At 45.1% G+C, this 20,674-nt stretch overlaps 1 protein-coding gene across 5 annotated transcripts in view; it reads right to left on the reverse strand.

Annotated features, from left to right (window-relative positions):
- The window catches only part of HERC2 (HECT and RLD domain containing E3 ubiquitin protein ligase 2), a 1,676,463-nt gene that overhangs the window by 1,204,593 nt on the left and 451,196 nt on the right, over window positions 1-20,674 (reverse strand). For all 5 annotated transcript variants that reach the window (XM_086934186.1, XM_086934185.1, XM_086934187.1 and 2 more), the window contains exon 35: window positions 3,213-3,404. In XM_086934186.1, the coding sequence (XP_086790312.1) occupies window positions 3,213-3,404 (192 nt within the window). The remainder of the gene's footprint in view (window positions 1-3,212; window positions 3,405-20,674) is intronic.

Here is a 20,674-nt window from a genome sequence, read left to right on the forward strand (position 1 = left end):
GCCAATCAATATGGAGATTACAATATGACATTACTGAGGATGAGAGGATGTTGTACAAGAGGGGGTTTAAAGATTTCAAAAACCATTTATTTTTGGGGGGAATTGTATATAGCGCAAACTTGACAATAAGGTATCAGAGGGCTTTACATAAGTACCAGTTATGTTACAGACTGATGCATTAATTTTTGGAAGGCACAGGGTGATTAAGTTATTTGCCCAGAATCACAGGATGTTGAGCGTCCCTGCCAAGACTCAACCCCACTTCCCCAGCTTTGGGGTTGACCACTCTAGCTATTAGGCCACATATTCTCCCTTTACTCTTACTTGGAAGGGTGAAATAAGATGTCTCTGGAGAACATGACGTGCATGTGGCAAATAAAGGCAAGCAAATGCATTTTAGTGGAAGGACATGGAAGGCCCGATATAGCAAAATAGAAACAAATATTGTAGTACCATCTCTTCCTGACATGTTTTTGTCATGCCTGGTCATGCTATTGTTCAAATCCTTTAGCAGAACCTAGTCCATCTGAAAGCATATGATGCTCTTGGGAATGCCTTTTTAGCTCTATTGAGGATGATAATACTGTGCGAAGAACGGTACTGAAGGTATTCAGGAGCAAATCTGTCATGTTCAGTGATAACAGGCAGTGATGGTCTGTGCTGCCATTTGTCCTAAACATGAGGTAAGGTCTGCATGGTAGCCATTTGTGAGGCTATTCATATGAGACAAGGGCAGTGGTGGCACTGGCATTAATATTATTCTGGTACTGGATATGATCATAAGCAAACCTTGTAGCAGGAGTAGCAGCAAAAGAATATAGAAAATCACAGAACCAGCTGGTCAAAACCCCATTCCTCTCAAAGATGGAAGTTCTTGAAACCTAAATATTCTTATGACCTCTTTGACATGCAAATTTCTGATTTTCTGATCATAAAACTTGGGCTACTACATGATCATTGTGAGTATCCCACTTTGCCATCGAAGCAACCAGCCTGTAACATCTTCTGAAATAAAATTCAACCCCCACCTACAAACTCTTGTGGCATCAACAGGGCACTGGAAGAGGTAGACAGCACAGACTAGTCTTACAAGTATTCTTGGAATCAAGTACATCCAACAATATGAAAATAAGTAATAGGGTGCCACTGAAGAGAGGAAAGCTGTGATTGGTTTCAGTGATGGTGGAGTAATGGACTGTATTTCTGCTAGCATTTCAATTGGATAGAAGACATCTCAATTTCAAAGGAAACACTCATGCCCATTGTGCCGGCTCATGGCGGGGCAGGTTAACATATGTTTTATCCTCTTTACCAGGAGGCATGTTGACTTGTTCTGGTTTAACTAAAATCCCTATTCAGGAAGGCCTCAAAATGTACATGAACATTTTCACCTTTTTCATATGATCTAGTTGTGACACAGATTTTCAATCAGAGGAGTGGTACAGAGCTAATCGAGCTAAAGTGAAGAATCAAGGGAGTTTCATGTGTTTACCACAAATATCAAGGACGTATGCCATTCCTTGGTGATGGGAATATGCAAGTATGCACTGCACATTCTAAATGCCAAAGGAGAAATTTCACGTTACCTTTGTGTAGCTGCAAACGTCTGACAACAAGCTAACATACAACATTTTTCTTTTAGCCAAGTTCCAAACCCAGGAGTCTGCAACCTCCATTTGGCCTCTTCCTTCCCACCACAAAGTAACATTATCCCTTAAATCTTTTGAGCTTTGAATACTTCCTTCAATGCATACTTTGGTGCAGACAACTTCTTGAACCAGCCTGTTCAGATGTGGAGGTTTGTAGAATTTCTAAGAATAAGAACACACAGTGGGAAAAGCACTTTTGAACTAGAGTGTGTTTGCAGCCTTGATCTGGTGGAATAGCCCTCAGTACTTCTGGAGGCTACTTCTTGGCCAGTGTATAGCAGATCTTAATGCAGAGGACTATCTACCTGGACAGAGTTTTCTTCTGCATTTCCTTCTTTGCTGCAGAGAACGTTGATCTTTGGTACGGTCAGTGTAAAAGCTCAACTCTCTTCTGGGATAGAAAAAAATAGTCTCTCCTCCTCCTTCAAGGGTTGAGGCAGGGAAAAGAAGGTTGGGAGTGTGATTGGCTGTCCAAGGTGAAAGTGAGTCACAACCTTTGGTAGAATCACTACTCTAGTGCGCATTACCAAAATGTCATGAAAGAAGCTGGTGTTGGGTGGCAAGAATGAAAGAGTTTGAAGTTTACCCATAGGATGGGCTGCAGTTATTGTGACAAGAAAGACCATCAGAGTCAGGAGATGGTAGCTGTGCATCAGTTCAAAGGGGTGCACATAAGATCCCACATTGCATCATGACTGGTTTACGAGAAAGCATATGAAGTTACAACAGATGATTTGAACAAGGACGGTTGGTGTGGTGCACACAAAATGGCTGGAAGGGCAATCAACTAACATTTAACAGTGCCCACTGCAAGACTTTGTAGGGCGACAAAGAAAACTAACAGCATATCCAACAGTTTGGGCAGCAACAGATTCATATTAAAGGTGTCACACCAAGCGACAAGCTTACAAGGTCATATACTATCAAAGCCAGCTATGTGTTCAGAAAACGAACTATAGAGCACAAGGTACCAGCTTCAGTTGCACTGCAAAAGCAATTTTGTGCATCACTTGCAAAGCTTGAAAAAATTATTTTTGTGCAGTGACAGATGTACCCATCTATCACAACTCAAAAATGGCATTCTGTTAGGATTCACAGAACTTCTACAACATTAATACCAAGGCATACATCTGATTTACAAATCATTGTGAACGAAATGAGGAGGCCTTTGAGGGACATCATTCATCAATTCCTGCATTCACATTCAGAACATTAAAGCTGTTGAAAAAATCAGGTATAATGTGAAGAGAAAACTGGGGAACTATGTTGTGTTCTACCCTCCCAGACGCAGGCACATGACATTCACAAACTGGAAACGCTTCACTATGGACAGCTTCCAATTAGCAAATGGATACCAGAGTCTCTGAGGATGTCCCTTCTTCCTGCAGAATCACTAGGACTCACAATGTGCTCTTTAGTACCCATTGTACAAACCAAGCCTTCAGTTTTTCAAATTGTAGGCTTTGCACCCACAACTCTCAATACAAAATCTGGGAATATAGTCTTACATATCTCATTTGCGATTTACTTTCATACTAAGACTTGCAAACAGGTTCCAGTTACCAATCAATCGAAGAGTTGTCTGAGTTAAGGCCAGCATGCCAGAGTTGAGGAGCAGGTTCAAGCTGTTGGCTCCGTGCTGCAAGGTCAACATGTTCAGCATTACTAACATAAATCGTGCTTGCGGAATGGTTCCCAGACTTGGTCCTGCTGGATTTTCATTGGTAATTGTTTGTAGAGGCACAGGCTGGATACCTAATTATGAGTCAAAAGAGAATCAACAAATAAGCAAATAGCTTAATGAACGATTCAACCTACATTACAATTACAAAAGAAACTGCTACTTACCTTTTGTAACAATCTTTCAGATGGATAATAGGTCTACTTACAGGTTCCTCACCTATTGAATAATCGCAGACACCAGGCTGCATCTGGAAACTTTAGAGATCTATGGCACCGGCAGGGGGCACTGGCTTCATATAGGAATCAGAAGTGATGCCCAGTGACTTCACCAAAGCCATATAGTACCCAACCCAGCACAACAACCTTAGTTTCCATCCATTTTTTGTGTCTTTAAGGCAAACAGAGGAAGCAAAATCAATTAGATACAGAGGAATGCCAAATTCTAACTGGAACCTTATTCATTCTTTTCCTGAACATCCATCAATCCATCAGACAGGGGAAGGTGGGTGAGGCAAGTGAGGAATCTGCAGGTAGATTTAGTGACATTGGAAAGATAGTTACTGAAGGGAAGTAACTTTTTCTTCTGATGGATACTTCTAGCTGCAGATTCCTCACCTGCTGAAAAGATTACCAAGCAAATCTATTCCCAGAAAGCGAGCTAATGATGGTCAGCTAAGGAAATCTTTTTTTTTTTTTAAATAAATTTATATATTTCGTCCAGTTGACATGTCAGCTCACAGTGGTATTTCAAATAGTTACATCGTATGGTACATAAACAGATAAGTAAACCGTACACTTAACATCAGGAATTTCTCAGTGGACATATAGGGACTTACAGTGGTGGAATGTTTAATAGTAATGTACATTAGGTTTCTCTATGCTATAGACATCCTATCGTACCTAATTACGCTTAACTTGCATACCTAGACACAGATCAGTGCAACATATATATTGTACATTTTGTACTCCCCTCGGAGGCACTCCTCCTGGTCAGTCCCCCTCAACCAACACCATTTATTATTTCTTTGCGTCAGTCCCCAGGTCTAATGCTTAAAAGATATTGCTTTAGCGGTTCCCAGAAGTCTTTAGGTCTCAAAGCTTGCGGCAACTCCTCAGCATAGACATCCATAGTTTCTCTACAATAGGACATGTCCACCAGCCAGTCCTTGAATCTTGGGGGACGCTTGCTACCCCACCTGATAGTTACCCTTCGTTTCGCTAGCAACAGGGACACCACAAGACATTTCCTTCTCTTTGTGGTTTGGATTTATGCATCCCTAACAGGCATACTCTAGGAACATTTGGCACCTGTTCTGCTATCATCTGTGAAAGTGCAGTCATTATCTCTTGCCAGTACTTGTTTACCTGCGGGCATGCCCATGCTATATGTAAAAAGTGGGCGTGGTCAGCGTCACATCTGTAACATTTGTCGTGTGGTCTGAGCCCATATCTGTGTAGTTGGATCGGAGAGTAGTAAGCTAAGGAAATCTTGAAGCACAAATCAGGAGAAGTGCACCTTCGAGTCCAAACAGTAGTGTTTTGTGAAGGTGTACAAGGACACCCATGTTGCTGCTCTACACATCTCTGAATTGCAAGACCCAAAGACAATGGCTTGGCCCTGGTGAACTGTGCTCAGATTCCCTCAGGCAGTTCCTTTTTAGCAAGGGCAGAAAACATTTTGCTACAGAGAATGATCCAGTGGGATAGCGTTCTGGTGTGCTTGGACCTTACTATCCTACTGCCAAAGTAGCCAATTAAGAAAGAAACTAACTGCCCGCCTAGGTTCTAGGTGATGCAGTCGGTCAACCTCCTTCGTTCGTGGGTTGGGGCAGGGACCAGAATGATGAAAGGACAATGGATGAGTCAAGTGAAAGGGAGTGACCATTTTTTTTTATTTTAAGGAAAGTAGCTGTGTTTCACAATGAAAGCTGACAGGGGAAAAAGGGTGATATCAGCAGACAGGCAATTAGAGCATACAACCCACTGACCAGACTTGCCAAAGTAATAGCAACTAAAAAGACAGGCAACTGTTAAGGGGGTCAAAGGAAGACACCATATAAAAGGTGAGAAGAAGGGTCAGGTCCCAAACGTGCATATCAAAAATAGTTTGGGGATAAAAACTTGGTAAACTCTTGAAGGAACACCATCACAATAAGAGGCTTGAATGGAGAAAGCTGGTCTGGGAGAAAGAGGAATACTGACAACGCTGCCAAATACCCAGTGACATCGCCTCAACACATAACCTCTCTGAGCTACAGCGAGGGGAACCTGGAGAACCTCTGGCAGTCTGGGATCTAAGTTGTTTTCCACACACCACGAGACAAAGCTCTTCCATCTCCCAGAGTATACAGATTTTGTGGAGGGTCAACAAGCTGATAAGATTATATCCACCACCGCCAACAGCAGCTGAAAGAAGCTTTGGTGTTCCTGCTTAGTCCCCAGGCATGGAAGTGAAGGTTCTTCAGATTGGTGTGCAGAATCATCCCCTCCGATTGGGCGAGAAAATCCGCCATGGGAGGTAGCTGAAGTGAGGGACACAGGAAGAAGAGTAGAAGGTCTGCATATCACACCCTTCTTTGCCAGTCCAGGGCAATATGAATGCGATAAGCCCTCTTTCAGAACATGAAGAATCAAAGTCATGTTATTTTTGTTTTTTTTAGGGGGGCATAGTGCAGCTGAAACTAACACCTCAACTGAAACGTCGCCCGAGGCTCCCAACAACCGATACTGCAGGGCTTCACCTAAGTAGTGCCCAACAGGGCACACATATCAAGGAATACCTCTGGTAGAAGACTCCACTCGTATTCCGTACGATAACACTGACTTAGGCTGCTAGCTATCCTGACAGGTGATTGTCAGACAACCAAATCCTTGATGCTGTGGCTAGGACCATAGCCTAAATGCCTAGTGACAAAGTAATTGAGGACCTACTCCCCCTGTTTGTTTGTATACCACTTTGTGGTTGTATTGTCCAACAAAATCTGGGCAAATCAATAGTGAACAGAGAAGAGCAAGGCTTTAAATGCCAGCTAAATTGCCAGGTTGACATCCGGAGGTCCCTGATCTCCAACCCCTTCAAATGGGATCCACACCCTGGGGTGGAGGTATCTATTACTTCTGTGGCCGTAGCTAAAGAGGGCTAGAAAGACTTCCCTTAGAGAAGGTTCTCCACCTTCCCCTGCTAGATTACATCCTCCACAGCGTCCCGGATGACCACCATGAGGGGTCCGACAAATATTCCACCATGGTGAAACCACTGCCTGCGGATTATTTGAAGGAACAAGGGGAACCCAGCGGGTAGCTATGGACCATGGGTATCAGTTAAGTTTTGGGAGACAAAAGTCCGAAGCGTAACCAAAATACTAGAAAAATGTTATGTAGACCACAATAGGCTACTATATATTCATCTCCTTTATCCAGCCTAACAGGGAATTTATTAATCAAATAAACAGATTCTGGTTCTAGATACATTCAAAAGACCATACAGAGTATTAAGTCAGCAAAGTACTGGTTGGAATAGCAAAATGGTCTTTTTATAAAGTTTAATAATCCAACGCATGTGACCACCAGCAAAGGTAGTTGAGACCCAAGATCCAGAGATGGATTACCTTCAAAATCTTGTTGGTGATCTTATTTTCTCATCTGGTCATCCACAGGGCTGGGCTGGGGTGTCTCTAGATCAGTGAGACTACTTCCAGGACCGCCTGGCAGGACTGGGGTCAAGCCCACAATCTCTTGCTGACCATGCGTGGGATCACCAAATAGGACAAAATGCAGTGCAAAGGGTGAAAGTGTAGGGAAAGGTGAAGTTAAAAAGGAATAGAGAACTCACAGTAAAGAAACTTTAATGGCTGTAAGCCTCTTTCAATTTAAAAACCAGAACAGCGCAAAAACGCAGTATAAACAAATGACTGCTTAGGCGCCGGTTGCCATCCGAGGTTTCAGAGAGCAATTGGTGGGGCCGGTACTGGGCACACTAGAAATCTAAAATCCGAAAAGTTAAACTGGTTAGAGGTCATGCGTGCGAGGGTATGGGTGGAGGGTTCAGTTAAAATTGTTACATACCCTTGTTTTAAGGTTTGGGAACCATAACGATGTTCTCGAAGTGATTAAGCACTTGAAGATTGGGGAACGGCTCGATGGCCGCCGCTAAGTTGCGGTCGATTGAATCAGCAATCCGCTAAAAAGGAAATGGGACAGTACTTATATCTAGATACGGTTTGGAAAACCGGTTTGAGGACCAGTGATTCGGGAGCTTACCAGATACAGGAGCAATTGCTCTCTGAAACCTCGGATGGCAACCGGCGCACGCCGACTCCCACCCCATTGAGACGCCCTTGATGAATCGGATTCGGCCGATCCCAAGTTATGTCCCAAATCTCCCCAAACTCACTCCTCCACCACTGTATCCAGTGCGGAAGCCTAACCCCCCACCCCCCTCTTCATTTACAGCTGCGGCCATCGAGCCCCCGGAACGCTGGCGCTCCCTATCCCGCGCTTATGCGGAGAACTTCATCCTCCTCTCCTCCAACAGAGGTATGCAATTGCCTGAACCCCATAGCCTCAGCGAGGCACTACGCTACACCTAGTCTGTCCTTGTTGACAAGTCATGACTTGGCTGCTACATGCCACTTCAGTCTCAACTGATAACCCACATGGAAGTATAAGTGCGCCTTGCTCTCCTCACCACAAACACAGATGAACGAGTGAGTCTTGTAGTCCCTATCAGTGCACCAAACTTCGTATTCAAGGCCCGTTTCTACATACACATTCCCATCACTGAGATTCCGATGATTATGTCCACAACGTTATATATGGTTACCATTAATGCACTAAGCACCCTGTCTAATGTTCACGTTCACCAGCACAGACTATCCACTGCGTTTCCGAGTTTTATGTCTACAGTGCTGCAAATGGTTAAGCTGACTGCTCTCCAGTGTCATTTAAATTGACAATTCTTTTATTTCTTTTCTTTCCCCTGTTTCCTCCCCAACAGGCTAATGTAATTTTTAAACCAGGCAAAACATTTATTTAAGTCCTGAAGATGATCCCTTTATAATTTGAGCACAGGATCGAAACGTCGACTCCTCTGAGTAGACATACGTCTAATGAATGTATATCTATATCTGTATGTACTACTCAAGGATATACTGCTAATTTTTGATTTGAAACAATACCCTGTCTGCTCTTGCCCTTTGCCTGAAACACCCTTTCTTTCCTATCCTCTCTCTCATCTTTCTCCGGTACGGCACAGGATTGTGCCTTACTGCAATGAAATGTTTGTTGCATGAATGTATCTAGAACCAGAATCTATTTATTTGATTAATAAATTCCCTGTCTGGCTGGATAAGGGAGATAAATATATAGTAGCCTATTGTGGTCTATATAACATTTTTCTAGTATTTTGGTTACGCTTCGGACCTTTGTCTCCCAAAACTTAACACCACTGCCTGCAGAGGCACCACTAGTCCTTATGTCAACATGCATAAGTAACCAGGACAATATAGAAAGTCAGCAAGTCTAGCAGGAGTAACATCACCAGGATTGGAACTCATGCACCTTCCAGCAAGGATGAAGCCATTTTCCGGATCCAAGTCTTGTATCCTCTGAGAAGCTAAAGCATAGAGAAGGGCAGTGTCCAGAAGCACCCCTATAAACAGGAGACAATGGGATGGTTCAAGGGTTCGATATTTGCATGTTAATTAAAAAATCTCAAAACAAACAGCAAAGCTGCAGTTAAAAGCAGACAGTTAATCACCACCTCTAGCAACTCAGCCTTGACCAGCAAGTCTTCCAAGTACTTGAAAACCAGAATCCCCAACCTTCTGAGATGTGCTACCACCACCTTGGTGAAAACCCGAGGTGCTGAAGTCAAGCTGAATGGGAGTATGGTGAAATGGTAATGGGTGGAGCCCATCACGAAACAAAGATACTTCTGATGCAACCACAGGATCTGAAAGTGAAAGTATGTGTCCTGCGTTCTGAGTGACACCAACCATTCTCCTGGTTCCAATGTCAAGGGGAACTGAGCTAGGATTAGCATCTTGAACTTATCCTTCCGGTGGTAACAGTTCAGGAATATGATGTGTAGGATTGGACGCTGACTGTCGTCCTTCTGGGCAACAAGGTGGCATCACGAATACAATGCTTGTCCAATGTCCTATACCAACACCTGCTGAAAAATGGGAAGATGGTTATCAGATGGGGGAGACGGCAGGAGAGGAGCCTCTAGGAAGGGGAGGGTTTACCACCTTTCTGTTCATTGTAGGACCCAAAGGTCTCAAGTAATTGCCTTCCAGGTGGTAGAAACCTGGCCTCCTACTGGCTCCTGGTGTGCTGGTAAGAGAAGCATAGTCCTCCTTGCCTTGTGGTTCAGGGGAAGAGGAGATATAGAAAGACAAGAATGCTGGGTTCATCGGCACACACCTCTGGCTCTGCACTACACTGCCTGACCAAAGTTTTTTGGGGCTATTGTGACTGTAGTTGAGCGGCTTGCCGCTGCCAAACGTTGAAGCTCCTTGAGACGCCCTGTAAGCAGTCAAATTGCATGTAGTCCTGCTGAGGCTGTTGTTGGAGACCTAGGGAACCAGCCATAGTTTTAAAAGCCTTAAACTTCTACAGGCAAGAATCACCTTTATCCCTAAACAGGTGGGCGCTATCAAATTGAAGGTCCATTAGAGTGGCTTACACATTTGTGCCAAACCCTAACGTCAAAGTCAACCACGATGGTGCATCAAAACAGAGGATTTCCTTAGCGCAAGCTACTGAAATGTCCAGGCCTGATTTCATTCATTCTTAATGACCTCAGAAAAATTAGCCTGAAGGTTATACGGGACATGAGGAACCAACAGTCCTCATGTCACATACAGCATGAGCATATCTTGCCAAGAGGAAAGGCGCCTTTAAAGATTTTAACACCATACTTCCGGAAGGGAAAACTTTCCTGGCACAAACTTCTAGGTATTTAGATTCTCTGTCCAAAGGGCTTGTCAGAAAAGTTCTGATACCAGTCTTGAAGAGCATGTAGGTAGTATGACCAAGCTCTACAGACATGGGTGAGGGGAAAGGAGGTAAAGGAAGAGAGGGAGGGAGGGAGGGAGGGAAGGCAATGAAGGGAGGGCCCCAGGGGCAGGACAAAAGAGCCTTTTTACCAGTTCATCCACTGCCAGCATAGAAGCAGTTTCATCCAATGCTGCAAGTATAGGCTCCAATAAGGGCAGGTAAGGTTACGAGGTTTGGGCTAAAGCCAGAAGGATGTCAGCAAGCTCATTAGAGTTAATGACAATGGAGTAGAGTTATAACTCCAAGATCCCTGCTGCCTTCTTCACCACCGTTTTGAAGTATTTGCTTTCAGGATGTGGGGGACCCAAAGAGAACTAAATCTCCACCTCAGGTGAAGGGTTCACGCCCTGGCCGAGGTGATGGCTGTGAAGTCTACCATTTGACTTGAGGACCTTGGTCCAGTCCCATATAGATTGAGGGATCGGAATCGGAGCAGAAGAGCTTCTGGATTGTTTGGCCATATGATAGGGCCATTGTGTGTCAGTACGATTCTTTCTCCGAGAGCCTTTGGACCGCTCTCCTCTACCTGTGTTCTGGCACTGGGTCGGACACAAGGGGGGATCCAAAATTGCACCAGTGATGTTGAATTTGCCACACTCGAAGTAGAGGACAGTTGGAGAGGCAGCAGCTTTGGGGATGAAGCCAGCCGCGCCGTCAGCACTGGATCAGATTCTGGAGTAGGAGAGTCAGAGTAGGGCAGAAACATTACCAGGGAATTCTCTGGCAGAATGGGTTCGAGTGCCAGGTGCGAGTGCGGCCCTGGGGGCGGGGGAGTCAAAGGAAGGTGAAGGGGCAAGTCCGATCCGATGGTGTCTAAGTGCCTTACCTTTTGATGAGTACTTTTTACTCTTGCCCAAGGAGTGAGAGGATGTAAATCTCAAGTGGTGCTGGGATCAACATCTGCCTCTTTTTTCATTGCAGGCTAGTGCCATGAACAAGTTTGATTTCTGTCGCTTTATTGTCTTTGGGTTCATGCTTAGACATGACTCAAATAATTTAGAGTCATGGACTGATCCCAAGCACCAGAGACAGACTGAGTGGGGGGTCATTGATGGAAATCTGTCCCTCACAGTCCCACACAAGGCTTGAAGCCTGAACACTTTGGTGAAGATATTGTGAGCACTCCACTTTAGTAGTTCAACTTGAGTAAAAATGTGAAACCTCTGGAAAAGAGAGCAAGCACTGGATATATAATGAAGGCACAGGAAAACGGAATTGACATTGTTGTGCTAGGGTGGCTACTAGATGGCTTTGTGAGGTCACTGGTCATTCCTTCCAGGCTGATTTGAAGCTTGTGCTCCCTATTGGGATCACTGAGCTTTGAAGTATCCAGATTGTGTCGGACGCCTCGTATGATTCAACAGGTGAGGAATCTACAGATAGAAGTATCCATCTGAAATAATCTTATGTTAACCTTTTGAAAAGTACATAATTGTAAAGGTGTGAGCATTGCATTCATCTGAATGAGCCATGATTTCTGGGATAAGGGATGTGACAGGAACCTTAAAAAGTTACCTATTGTACCAACTGTAACCAAGAGTTGGCATCCTTAATACCCACATTCTGCATAATCATAATTTACAGTGGTGAAATGGGCCTTGGTCAGTTTCCTTATATTACAGTACCTTACTTCAAAAGGATGAAGACAAAGTTTGATGTTACATTGTCTTGTACTGAAGGAAAAGCTACTTACCTTTGTTAATGCCTTATCTAGTAGAGACATTATCTAGCCACAGATTCCTTACCTGTGAACTTCCAAACGTCAGTCTGGATCAGGAAGATTTTTCTTAGCAGTAATCCTGTATGCCGATAGGTGGCATTGGTCAAATCCGCGTAAAGTCATATGGCGTTGAGTCTGTTGCCGTTAAGTCTGTGTTGTCTATTTAGGAGACAGCTTGGCGCACTGGCTTCAGTACTTTTAACGGCTTTCCACTCCAGAAGTGCGGAGCCATGACGTTAACAGACAGTGATGTGTTTAAACAACTAGGGCCCTGAAGGGGAACAGGCCTGACACACATGAAGAACTGATCTGTAGTACGGGGAGGATGGGTGGACGATAAGTGTCACCGAGCGAGAGCCGCCTTGGAAACTCCAACACGCAAAACTGCTGATATTGCTTGTACCCTGTGGAGGCGAACAGATCTAAGCAAGTCTCTCAACACCAAAGAAAGAGTCATCGTGCCGTCTCCGGATGGAGACACCACCTATGATCTAATAGGCCATCCGCCCTGGTGTTCAGGGAAATGGCCAGGTGTTGAACCACCAGGATTATGCCCTGTTGTTCTAGCCAAGTCCAAAGGTGCAGGGCCTCTTGACAGAGGGTCCACGACCCCACCGGGTTTGTTGTAGTACCACATAGCGGTGGTGTTGTTCATCAACACCTGAATGAGCCTCCTCTTGAGGGATGGTAAGAAGGCTTTAAGTGCTAGTCGAATCACATGGAGCTCCAACAAGTTGATATGAAGTCCTCCGTCACTACTGTGAAATCTGGTTGGAGAAGGAACAGGGGTGTGCCTATAACCAAATTGTGGTTTGTCAACCACCACTGAAGATCTTTCACAGTTCCTCCCCGTAATCTGGACCAGGTCAGTAAGATTTCCCTGATGCTGAACCCACTGGAACTTCAGGTCCCACTGCAGAGCCCGAATGTGCCCTCTGGCATTAGTCACCAGCAGGATGCAGGCGGCCATGAGGCCGAGCAGCCTCAGTCATTCTCACCAAAATCCAGGATAGAGGCTGAAAACCTTGACTTGCCACTCGGAGGGGCAGTCCTTGCGATCGGGAAATACTGGAACCCCTGATCGGTGAAGATGAGCTGCAACCACCCCCATCAACTTTGTGAACATCCGAGGGGCACTGGTGAGGCCAAAGGGGAGCAACGTATACTGAAAATACTCATGGCCCACCATAAACCGCAGGTAGCAGCGATGGGCAATCAGGACAGGGATATGGAAACAGGTATCCTGCAAGTTCAATACTACCATCCTGTCTCCCAGGTCTAGGACAGACAGTACCTGAACAAGAGTGAGCATCTTGAACGTCTCTTTGAGGAAGTCGTGGGATCTGAAGTACAGAATAGGACAAAGGCCTCAGTCATTCTTGGGGACCAGTAAATAGCAGGAATAGCAACCACAGCCTATTCTGGCCTGGGAACCCTCTCAATTGGTCCTTCGGCCAAGAGTCTTGACTTCCTCTTGAAGCAAAGCAAGGTTATCCTCCGTCAGCTGATCATATACTAGAGGCATGGAAGGAAGGGTAGTCTCAAAGGGGAGGGAGTAACCGCACCGGACTATTTGCAAAAGCCTTCTGTCCAAGGTGATTTACCGCCAGTGGTGTAGGCGATGGCGTATTCTGCCACCCAACTGGATGCCCATGATCTGGGCGGATCCAACTAGGAAGGTTTGGAGGTGGAGTGGGAGGGGGAGGGAGTGGTGTTGGGGGAGGAGATTGTGGCTTGACTGGACTTCCGACTGCCCGACCCATGGGGTCGGGCCGAACCACACCCACGGGCATGCAGAGATTGCGGAACTTGCTTGGTCCTCTGGCTAGGGTAGGACTGACACGGTTGGTAGTCCTTTCATAGCCACAATAGCCCTTTAATAGGGCTATTGTGGCTATGAAAGATGGGATGATACTGAAAAGCCTGAGGACTTGGCCGTAGCCTGCGACTCCTTAAGGCTCTCTAGCACGGTGTCCGTACTATCTCTGAAGAGACCAGAGCCATTCAAGGGCATGGCCATCAGGTTTGCTTGGATATCCCCTCAGAATCCACACATTCTCAGCCTGGCATGGCGTCTAACAGCCCCCGTTGAGGTAATCGCTCTGTCCAGCAAGTCTGTCATGTTAAGGCCACACCAGATTGTAGACTTTGCTACATCCCTCCTGTCTACAACAGGTTGTAAGAGGACTCCAAATGCCTCCTCAGGGACTTGTGGAAGCATTTGCACAACCATCTCCCACAGGGAATGGGAGTAACGGCCCAATAGGCATGCAGTGTTTACGGAGTGCAATGCTAGGCAAGTGGAAGTCATTTTTTACTCTCCAAAGCTATCCAGCCTCTTGGATTCCCTACCCGGGGGTGCGAAAGGGAATGTGCCATGGGAATTAGAGGCTTGGATCACCAAGCTCTCAGGGGTTGGGTGTGAGGTGAGGAAGGCTGGGTAGGCCAGTGCAGGGCGGTGGTGGTGGTGGTGGTGGTGGTTGTGGTGGTGGTGGCGGGCGACTGTCCTATTCAGAGGAGCCCTTGTCCTGGGTTCGGACCAGGTCCCCAGAGGAACACCAGTTAAGGCCTCAATAAATGTCAGCAAGAGTTCCATGGTGAGACACCAGGCTGCAAGACCTCTGTCAAGACACTGGTCTTGACTGCCACAGTAGAAAGCTGCAGGTCCAACACCTCCACCGCCCTCCCTACCCACCACAGCCAAGTAAGCTCCCTTCTCCATAGCCCAGTTAGGATGGGAAAGCGTGCCAGCCTCTGGAGATGTATCCAAGCCACTGGCATCACACATTTCCTCTTACCAGCCCATTTCTTCTATGTCATGTGGGACTTTTAAGTGGTCCTGCATCCCTTCCCAATCTTCCTCCAATCTTATCCCCTTGAAATAAGGCTGAGTTGGCGCTGGTCTCAGATTCGTGGATGCACGGCCAGCTCTGTGTCATTGGGGATAAGAATTCAGGCTGGTGGCAACGTTGAGGATCCCGGTACGCTGACTGGCAACAAAAGAAAAGAACCAACGTGAGCACGCCGAGGTGGTGCCTATATAGAAGACACGGACATCACAACAACTGGCTCGGCACTGTACGACTTCACACGGAGTCAACCGAAGCCACCTACCAGCAAGCAGGGGTTCTGCTGAGAAAAATCTTCCTGATCCAGTCTGACACCTGGAAGTTCACAGGTAAGGAATCTGCGGCTAGATGTCGAATCATCTTGTAAGAACACCTTGCCAAACAAAATATCTTTGGGTGATGTCAAAGGATGAAGAATGATGTACAAATTGTGGATACACGGTAGGTTAAGCAAATAGTTACACCTGAAGTCTGTAAAAGACAAAATCCTCTGAGCCATTTTTATGATAGTTTCATGTCCATTTCATAAGCAAGGTGTATGGCAAGTAAATTTCACTCTTGGGGCTAACATGACCAGACTAGAAATATTAATTTTAAGGATCGTTGAAAGCATATAGTCCAATTTTGAAGAAACAAGCTACATACCTGTTATTAGAGTTCTCCAGTCCTCCACTGTAGGAATCTTTAATACATTCACATGCTTGAATCATTACCAATCATCGACCTATGAGCCCCTTGGTAGCAGTCAAAGAGCTGTACTTCTTAAACAAGGTCTAATGGGTGAAATATACTGCCATTTTAGTAGGCAGACCCATATGTCAGATAGTAAAAAGTAAACAATCTGCAAACCACTGCTCCAGAGGCTATCATACTTCTTAGTATGTAGCACAGTGTGGAAGGATTTCTAGCATGGTTAGCCTCACTCAAGAAGGAGAGTGTGTTGCATGTGACTATGAAATATAGCAATGCTGGAAACTGTTGATAGAGCTAACTTGTTTCATCTACAGCAGTGTTTCCTAAACTGTGGGTTGCGACCCACTGGCAGGCCGGGATCCAGATTCTGGTGGGTTTCAAAAGGCCAAGTAATAAATAAAGATGCCTATAAATTTTGTAATTATCTTGTCACATTTGCTGTCCTTTAAAGATAGTGTCAAATGCCAGGTAAAAGTTTCTGACACATTATTTTTTTTTTTAACATGTAGATTGGGGTTTACAAACTCCTCTTACTTTAGAGTCAGAGAAAGAAAGGTAAAGTTAATTATGTGATTATTTTGCTGGGGTACATTGAGCGAGAATGGAACAGCTGTAGGATGTCTTTTTTGTGTAACGCACAACTAAACGTAAATACCTGTAAATGGACCTTACACAGAAGTTAGGAAAGAAAATATGAAGCATATGTTTTTAATTCTGAAGTGTGATGGAAACAAAACATTTAACCGTTCCGCGCTGCGTGAATTTTCACGTTCTGCTGGCGTTTTATTGAGTGGGCGGAGTTCCGATGGCCCCGGCCGTCCTCCGCACACGCCCACCGTGACATCAGACGGTCAGGGGCCGTACGAAGCACACAAGGGGTTAATAGGATCTAAACAAACCAAGACATTACTTTGTGATGCACAAATGATACTCATTTAAACCAGAATTCCCCACATTATCATTTGTGTAATATAGTTTTATCAGTAAAACGGCATGACTGTGCAAATTGTGGCCAATTTATTGGAAAATGAACTATCTGTAAATGAGAGTGTGTTACCAAACGATAAGATGCTTTATTCATATTAAAAATTGATTGCCTCGTACCCATTAAAGCTAGGTGTGTCACACTAGTTTGTCGTTCTAAAAACTAGGTTATGGTTCTAAAAAGTTTGGGAAGCACGGATATACAGCATTGAATCTTTCAAGAATCACCTTCCTAAAATTAATGTACAGATATGGCAAGTAGAACTACATTTGGAATCACGCAGAATTTAATCATTTACAGAAACTGAATCAGCATTTAGTAGACTGAGGCACATCTTAGGAAACAGTTGTCATAAAACGCCCCTCCCAACCTCTAATTCTCTGGTCATTTCCTAACAAGATACCAGTACTTTGTGGAAGAGCAGTTCTTTCAAGCTGCTGCTCTACAGATGTCAGCCAAAGGCGCTCTCGTAAAGTGCTGTGCTGAAGTGGGTGCGCTCTCCTGGAGGGTGCTTTCACTGTATTAGTGGGAGCACTACTAGCCTGTGGCAGAAGGATCCATCTTCCAGTGCCTTGTTTAGAAACAGAGCAAACACTCTCTGGGTGAACAAATATGGGGTCTGTCTTCCTGAAAATGTGAGTCCTGTCAATATAAAACATGAGGCAACTGTGGTCTTTTCTGTTGTGGTCATTGTTTTTAGAAAAAATGTTTTCTGAATTGCAGGTACCTTCTAATAAGAATCTGTGAGCACCTTAAGTGTAACTTCTGGATTTGTTCACAAGACTTCATCTAGAGCCACTGGTGAGGCTAAAAGGGAGCATTGCAAACACCGCGCTCATAGCGCACCGGCAACTGCAGATAGTGTCTGTGGGCCTGTAGGACAGGAAGAATAAGCATCCTGCAGGTCCAACGCCACTATCCAGTTTCCTGGGTATATAGCAAACAGAACCTATGCTAAACTGTTCTTCCACAGGAAGACACTGAGAGGACAAAGATCTAAGCTGGAGAAAACGCTTCTGCCCTTCTTTGGAACTAGGAAGTAGTTGGAACACTACCCAGTTCAGATTTCCGAGTCCGGAACCCTCTCTTTAACTCCTATGGCCAAAAGAGCCTGGACCGCCTGCGGGCAAAATGGACAAATTGCCCTCCAAAAGCCCCTGTGATACAAGTGGTAAAGGAGGCGGGACGAAACGGAATGGCAGTAAAGTATACACAAGCATTAAAAATGCAATAGGTCTTGCCTTTGAATAAATTCAAGCCATTTGCTTTGCTAATGGTATTGTATAGCAAAGCAAATGGCTTTAACTTATTGAAAGGCGAGACCAATTGCCCATCCCAGCATCTAGACCGCGCACTGCTTGAACCACGCATGTGTGGTTAAGCAATATGCATGGCTAAGGCATGCGTGGTTGAGCTTGTGGGGAAACAGCACGCATGCCTCTGCCCGTGTTGTTAGGCTGTTTACCACATAGGAAAGGTCCTAGATGAAATGGTTTAAAACTGGCAGTGCAAGCAAGAGCAAAAGGAAGGGAGAAAGTGGATAAAAGAGTAATTGCTCGAAGGAAAAAGTATTGAAAGTAGAACTTTTATAATGCCATGAAAAGAAATGTGCTGGAAAAAACACAGAGAACGGGGAAACGTATGCACTGTCATGGAGTTCTTCCAGGAAAAAAAAAGTTCCCAAAAAGCAGACATTTGTGGAAGGATAAAAGAAGCCAATCAGATGGTAAACATGGGCAGTCTCTACGGGATGGACAAAGACTAGATGAACCAACTCAAACAAATAAAACTGGCGTGGTGTAGAGTCAAGGGAAGTAGAGTGAAGTGGAGTAGATTGGCATGGTGTAGAATGGCATAGAGAGGCACAGAGTGGAGTGGAGTGGCGTAGAGTAGCGTACAGTGAAGAAGAGTGGCGTACAGTGGAGCAGCATAGAGAGGTGGCATGGAGTGGAGTGGCGTAGAATGGAGTGGGGCAAAGTAGAGTGGCGCAGAGGGCATTGGCGTAAATTGCATGGTGCAGAGTAGAGTGCTGTAGATTGCAGTGAAATAGAGTAGGATGCAGTGGCATAAAGTGGAGTGGTGTAGAATAGAGTGCAGTAGTGCAGAATAGAGTGGCATAGAGTGGAGTGGTATAAAGTGGAGTGATACAGAGGCGTAGGGTGGAGTAGACAGCATTGGCATAGAGTGCAATGGTGCAGAGTGGCATTGAATAGAGTGGTGCAGAGTAGAGTGCAGAGGAGTAGAATGGAGCAGATTGCAGTGACAGAGTGCAGTGACAGAGTGCAGTGTTGCAGGGTAGAGCGGTGCAGAGTAGAGTACAGTAGAGCATAGTGGTGTAGCGTGGTGCAGAGTACAGAAGTGCAGACGTGCAGAGCAGAGTGGTGCAGAGGCGTAGAATCTATTGGGACAGGGGGCATTGGTGTAAATAGCAGTGGCGCAGAGTAGAGTGGCGTAGAGTGCAGTAAAAGAGTAGAATGCAGTGGTGTGGAGTGGTTCAGAGTAGAGTGGCATACAGTAGACTCCAGTGGAGTATAGTGGTGCAAAGTGCATTGGCATAGACTGCAGTAATGCAGAGTAGAGTACAGTGGTGTAGAGTGACAGTAGAGTGGTGCAGAGTGAAGTAGTGCAGAGATGTAGAGTGGTGCAGATTGCGATGGCATAGAGTGCAGTGTTGCAGAGTACAGTGGAGTAGAGTGGTGCAGACCACAGCACAGTAGAGTGGCGTAGAGTGGTGCAAAGTAGAGTGCAGCAGAGTAGCGTGCAGGGTAAGGGGGAAGATGGGAGGGAATAGAAGCTGCATTGGCTGCGATATGGGAAACGGAGAGAAAACTCAAGCACTCATATGGAGTGCTTAAAAAAAACCTCCAAAACGGAGATCAGTGGATGGACACATGTACTTGGTCCATGCTAGGCCCAAACACAAGAAGAGACAGGATGCTTGAATGCCCTGACAAATGGGAGGCAAATGAGAGAGGTGCTGAAGCGAACAAATGGAAAGCTATGGTTGGGCTCCAAGCCCACTGTATGTAAACAAAAGTCTTGCAGAGAGTGGATGCGCTGCCTAGGCGCAACCTAAAAATACAAATCCATTCCAAATACAATGTATTCTTCTATATATTTGTCCTATGTCTTAAAAACAAAAACACATGAAAAGAGTAGAGCTGTCCTGGACAGGCTGCCAACCCTTAATTGGAACAAGCTGCACTGGTTTAAATGGTTGAAAAATGACCTCCTCTGCCATTGTTATGCACGGAAAGGCTCATGCTGTTGAGTGTGTTTTTCACAAAGTCTTGCATTTGCACGAATGAACTGGATACAATGCACATTTAAAGTAGAAAACTAGAATAAGCACTAAACGTGTTTTAGGTCTTCGGATTTTCACTCAAAAATGTAACACCAGATACATAATTTTAAACTACGTAAAAAAAATTATTCTAAGGGGAAAAGCATATTTTACAGAGCTCTAGTCCTGTACACACAAACACCCATGCACACACTTTGTGCTTCCTCCAGCCAAGATTTCAGTAGACATTTGATGAAACCTTTAGGGCCATACCAAGTCTACTGTACAAGGCTCCTGCAGTGTGAGAGAAGCCCATCTAAAATAGGGGGTCATTGTTCAAAAGGACCCCACTTTTTAAAGGCCCTGCACTTGTGCTGCAACATTCCTTTATATATTTTGAAGCAAAATTGCCCTATATATTAATGCCAAAGTAGCTAACAAGGCCTGTATCACTTCATGACACCAAAAGTTGGTTTTGATGCGTTTTCTACTTCAACGTAGGACTTTATATTCATTCATATTCATTCTCTCTCTCTCTCTCTCTCTCTCTCTCTCTCTCTCTCTCTCTCTCTCTCTCTCACTCTCTCTCTCTCTCTCCTCTCTCTCTCCTCTCTCTCTCTCTCTCTCTCTCCTCTCTCTCTCTCTCTCTCTCTACACACACACACACACACACACACACACACACACACACACACACACACACACACACACACACACACACACACACACACACACACACACACACACACA

This window comes from Lissotriton vulgaris, chromosome 8 (genome assembly GCF_964263255.1).
Source record: "Lissotriton vulgaris chromosome 8, aLisVul1.2, whole genome shotgun sequence".
Taxonomy (NCBI): domain Eukaryota; kingdom Metazoa; phylum Chordata; class Amphibia; order Caudata; family Salamandridae; genus Lissotriton; species Lissotriton vulgaris.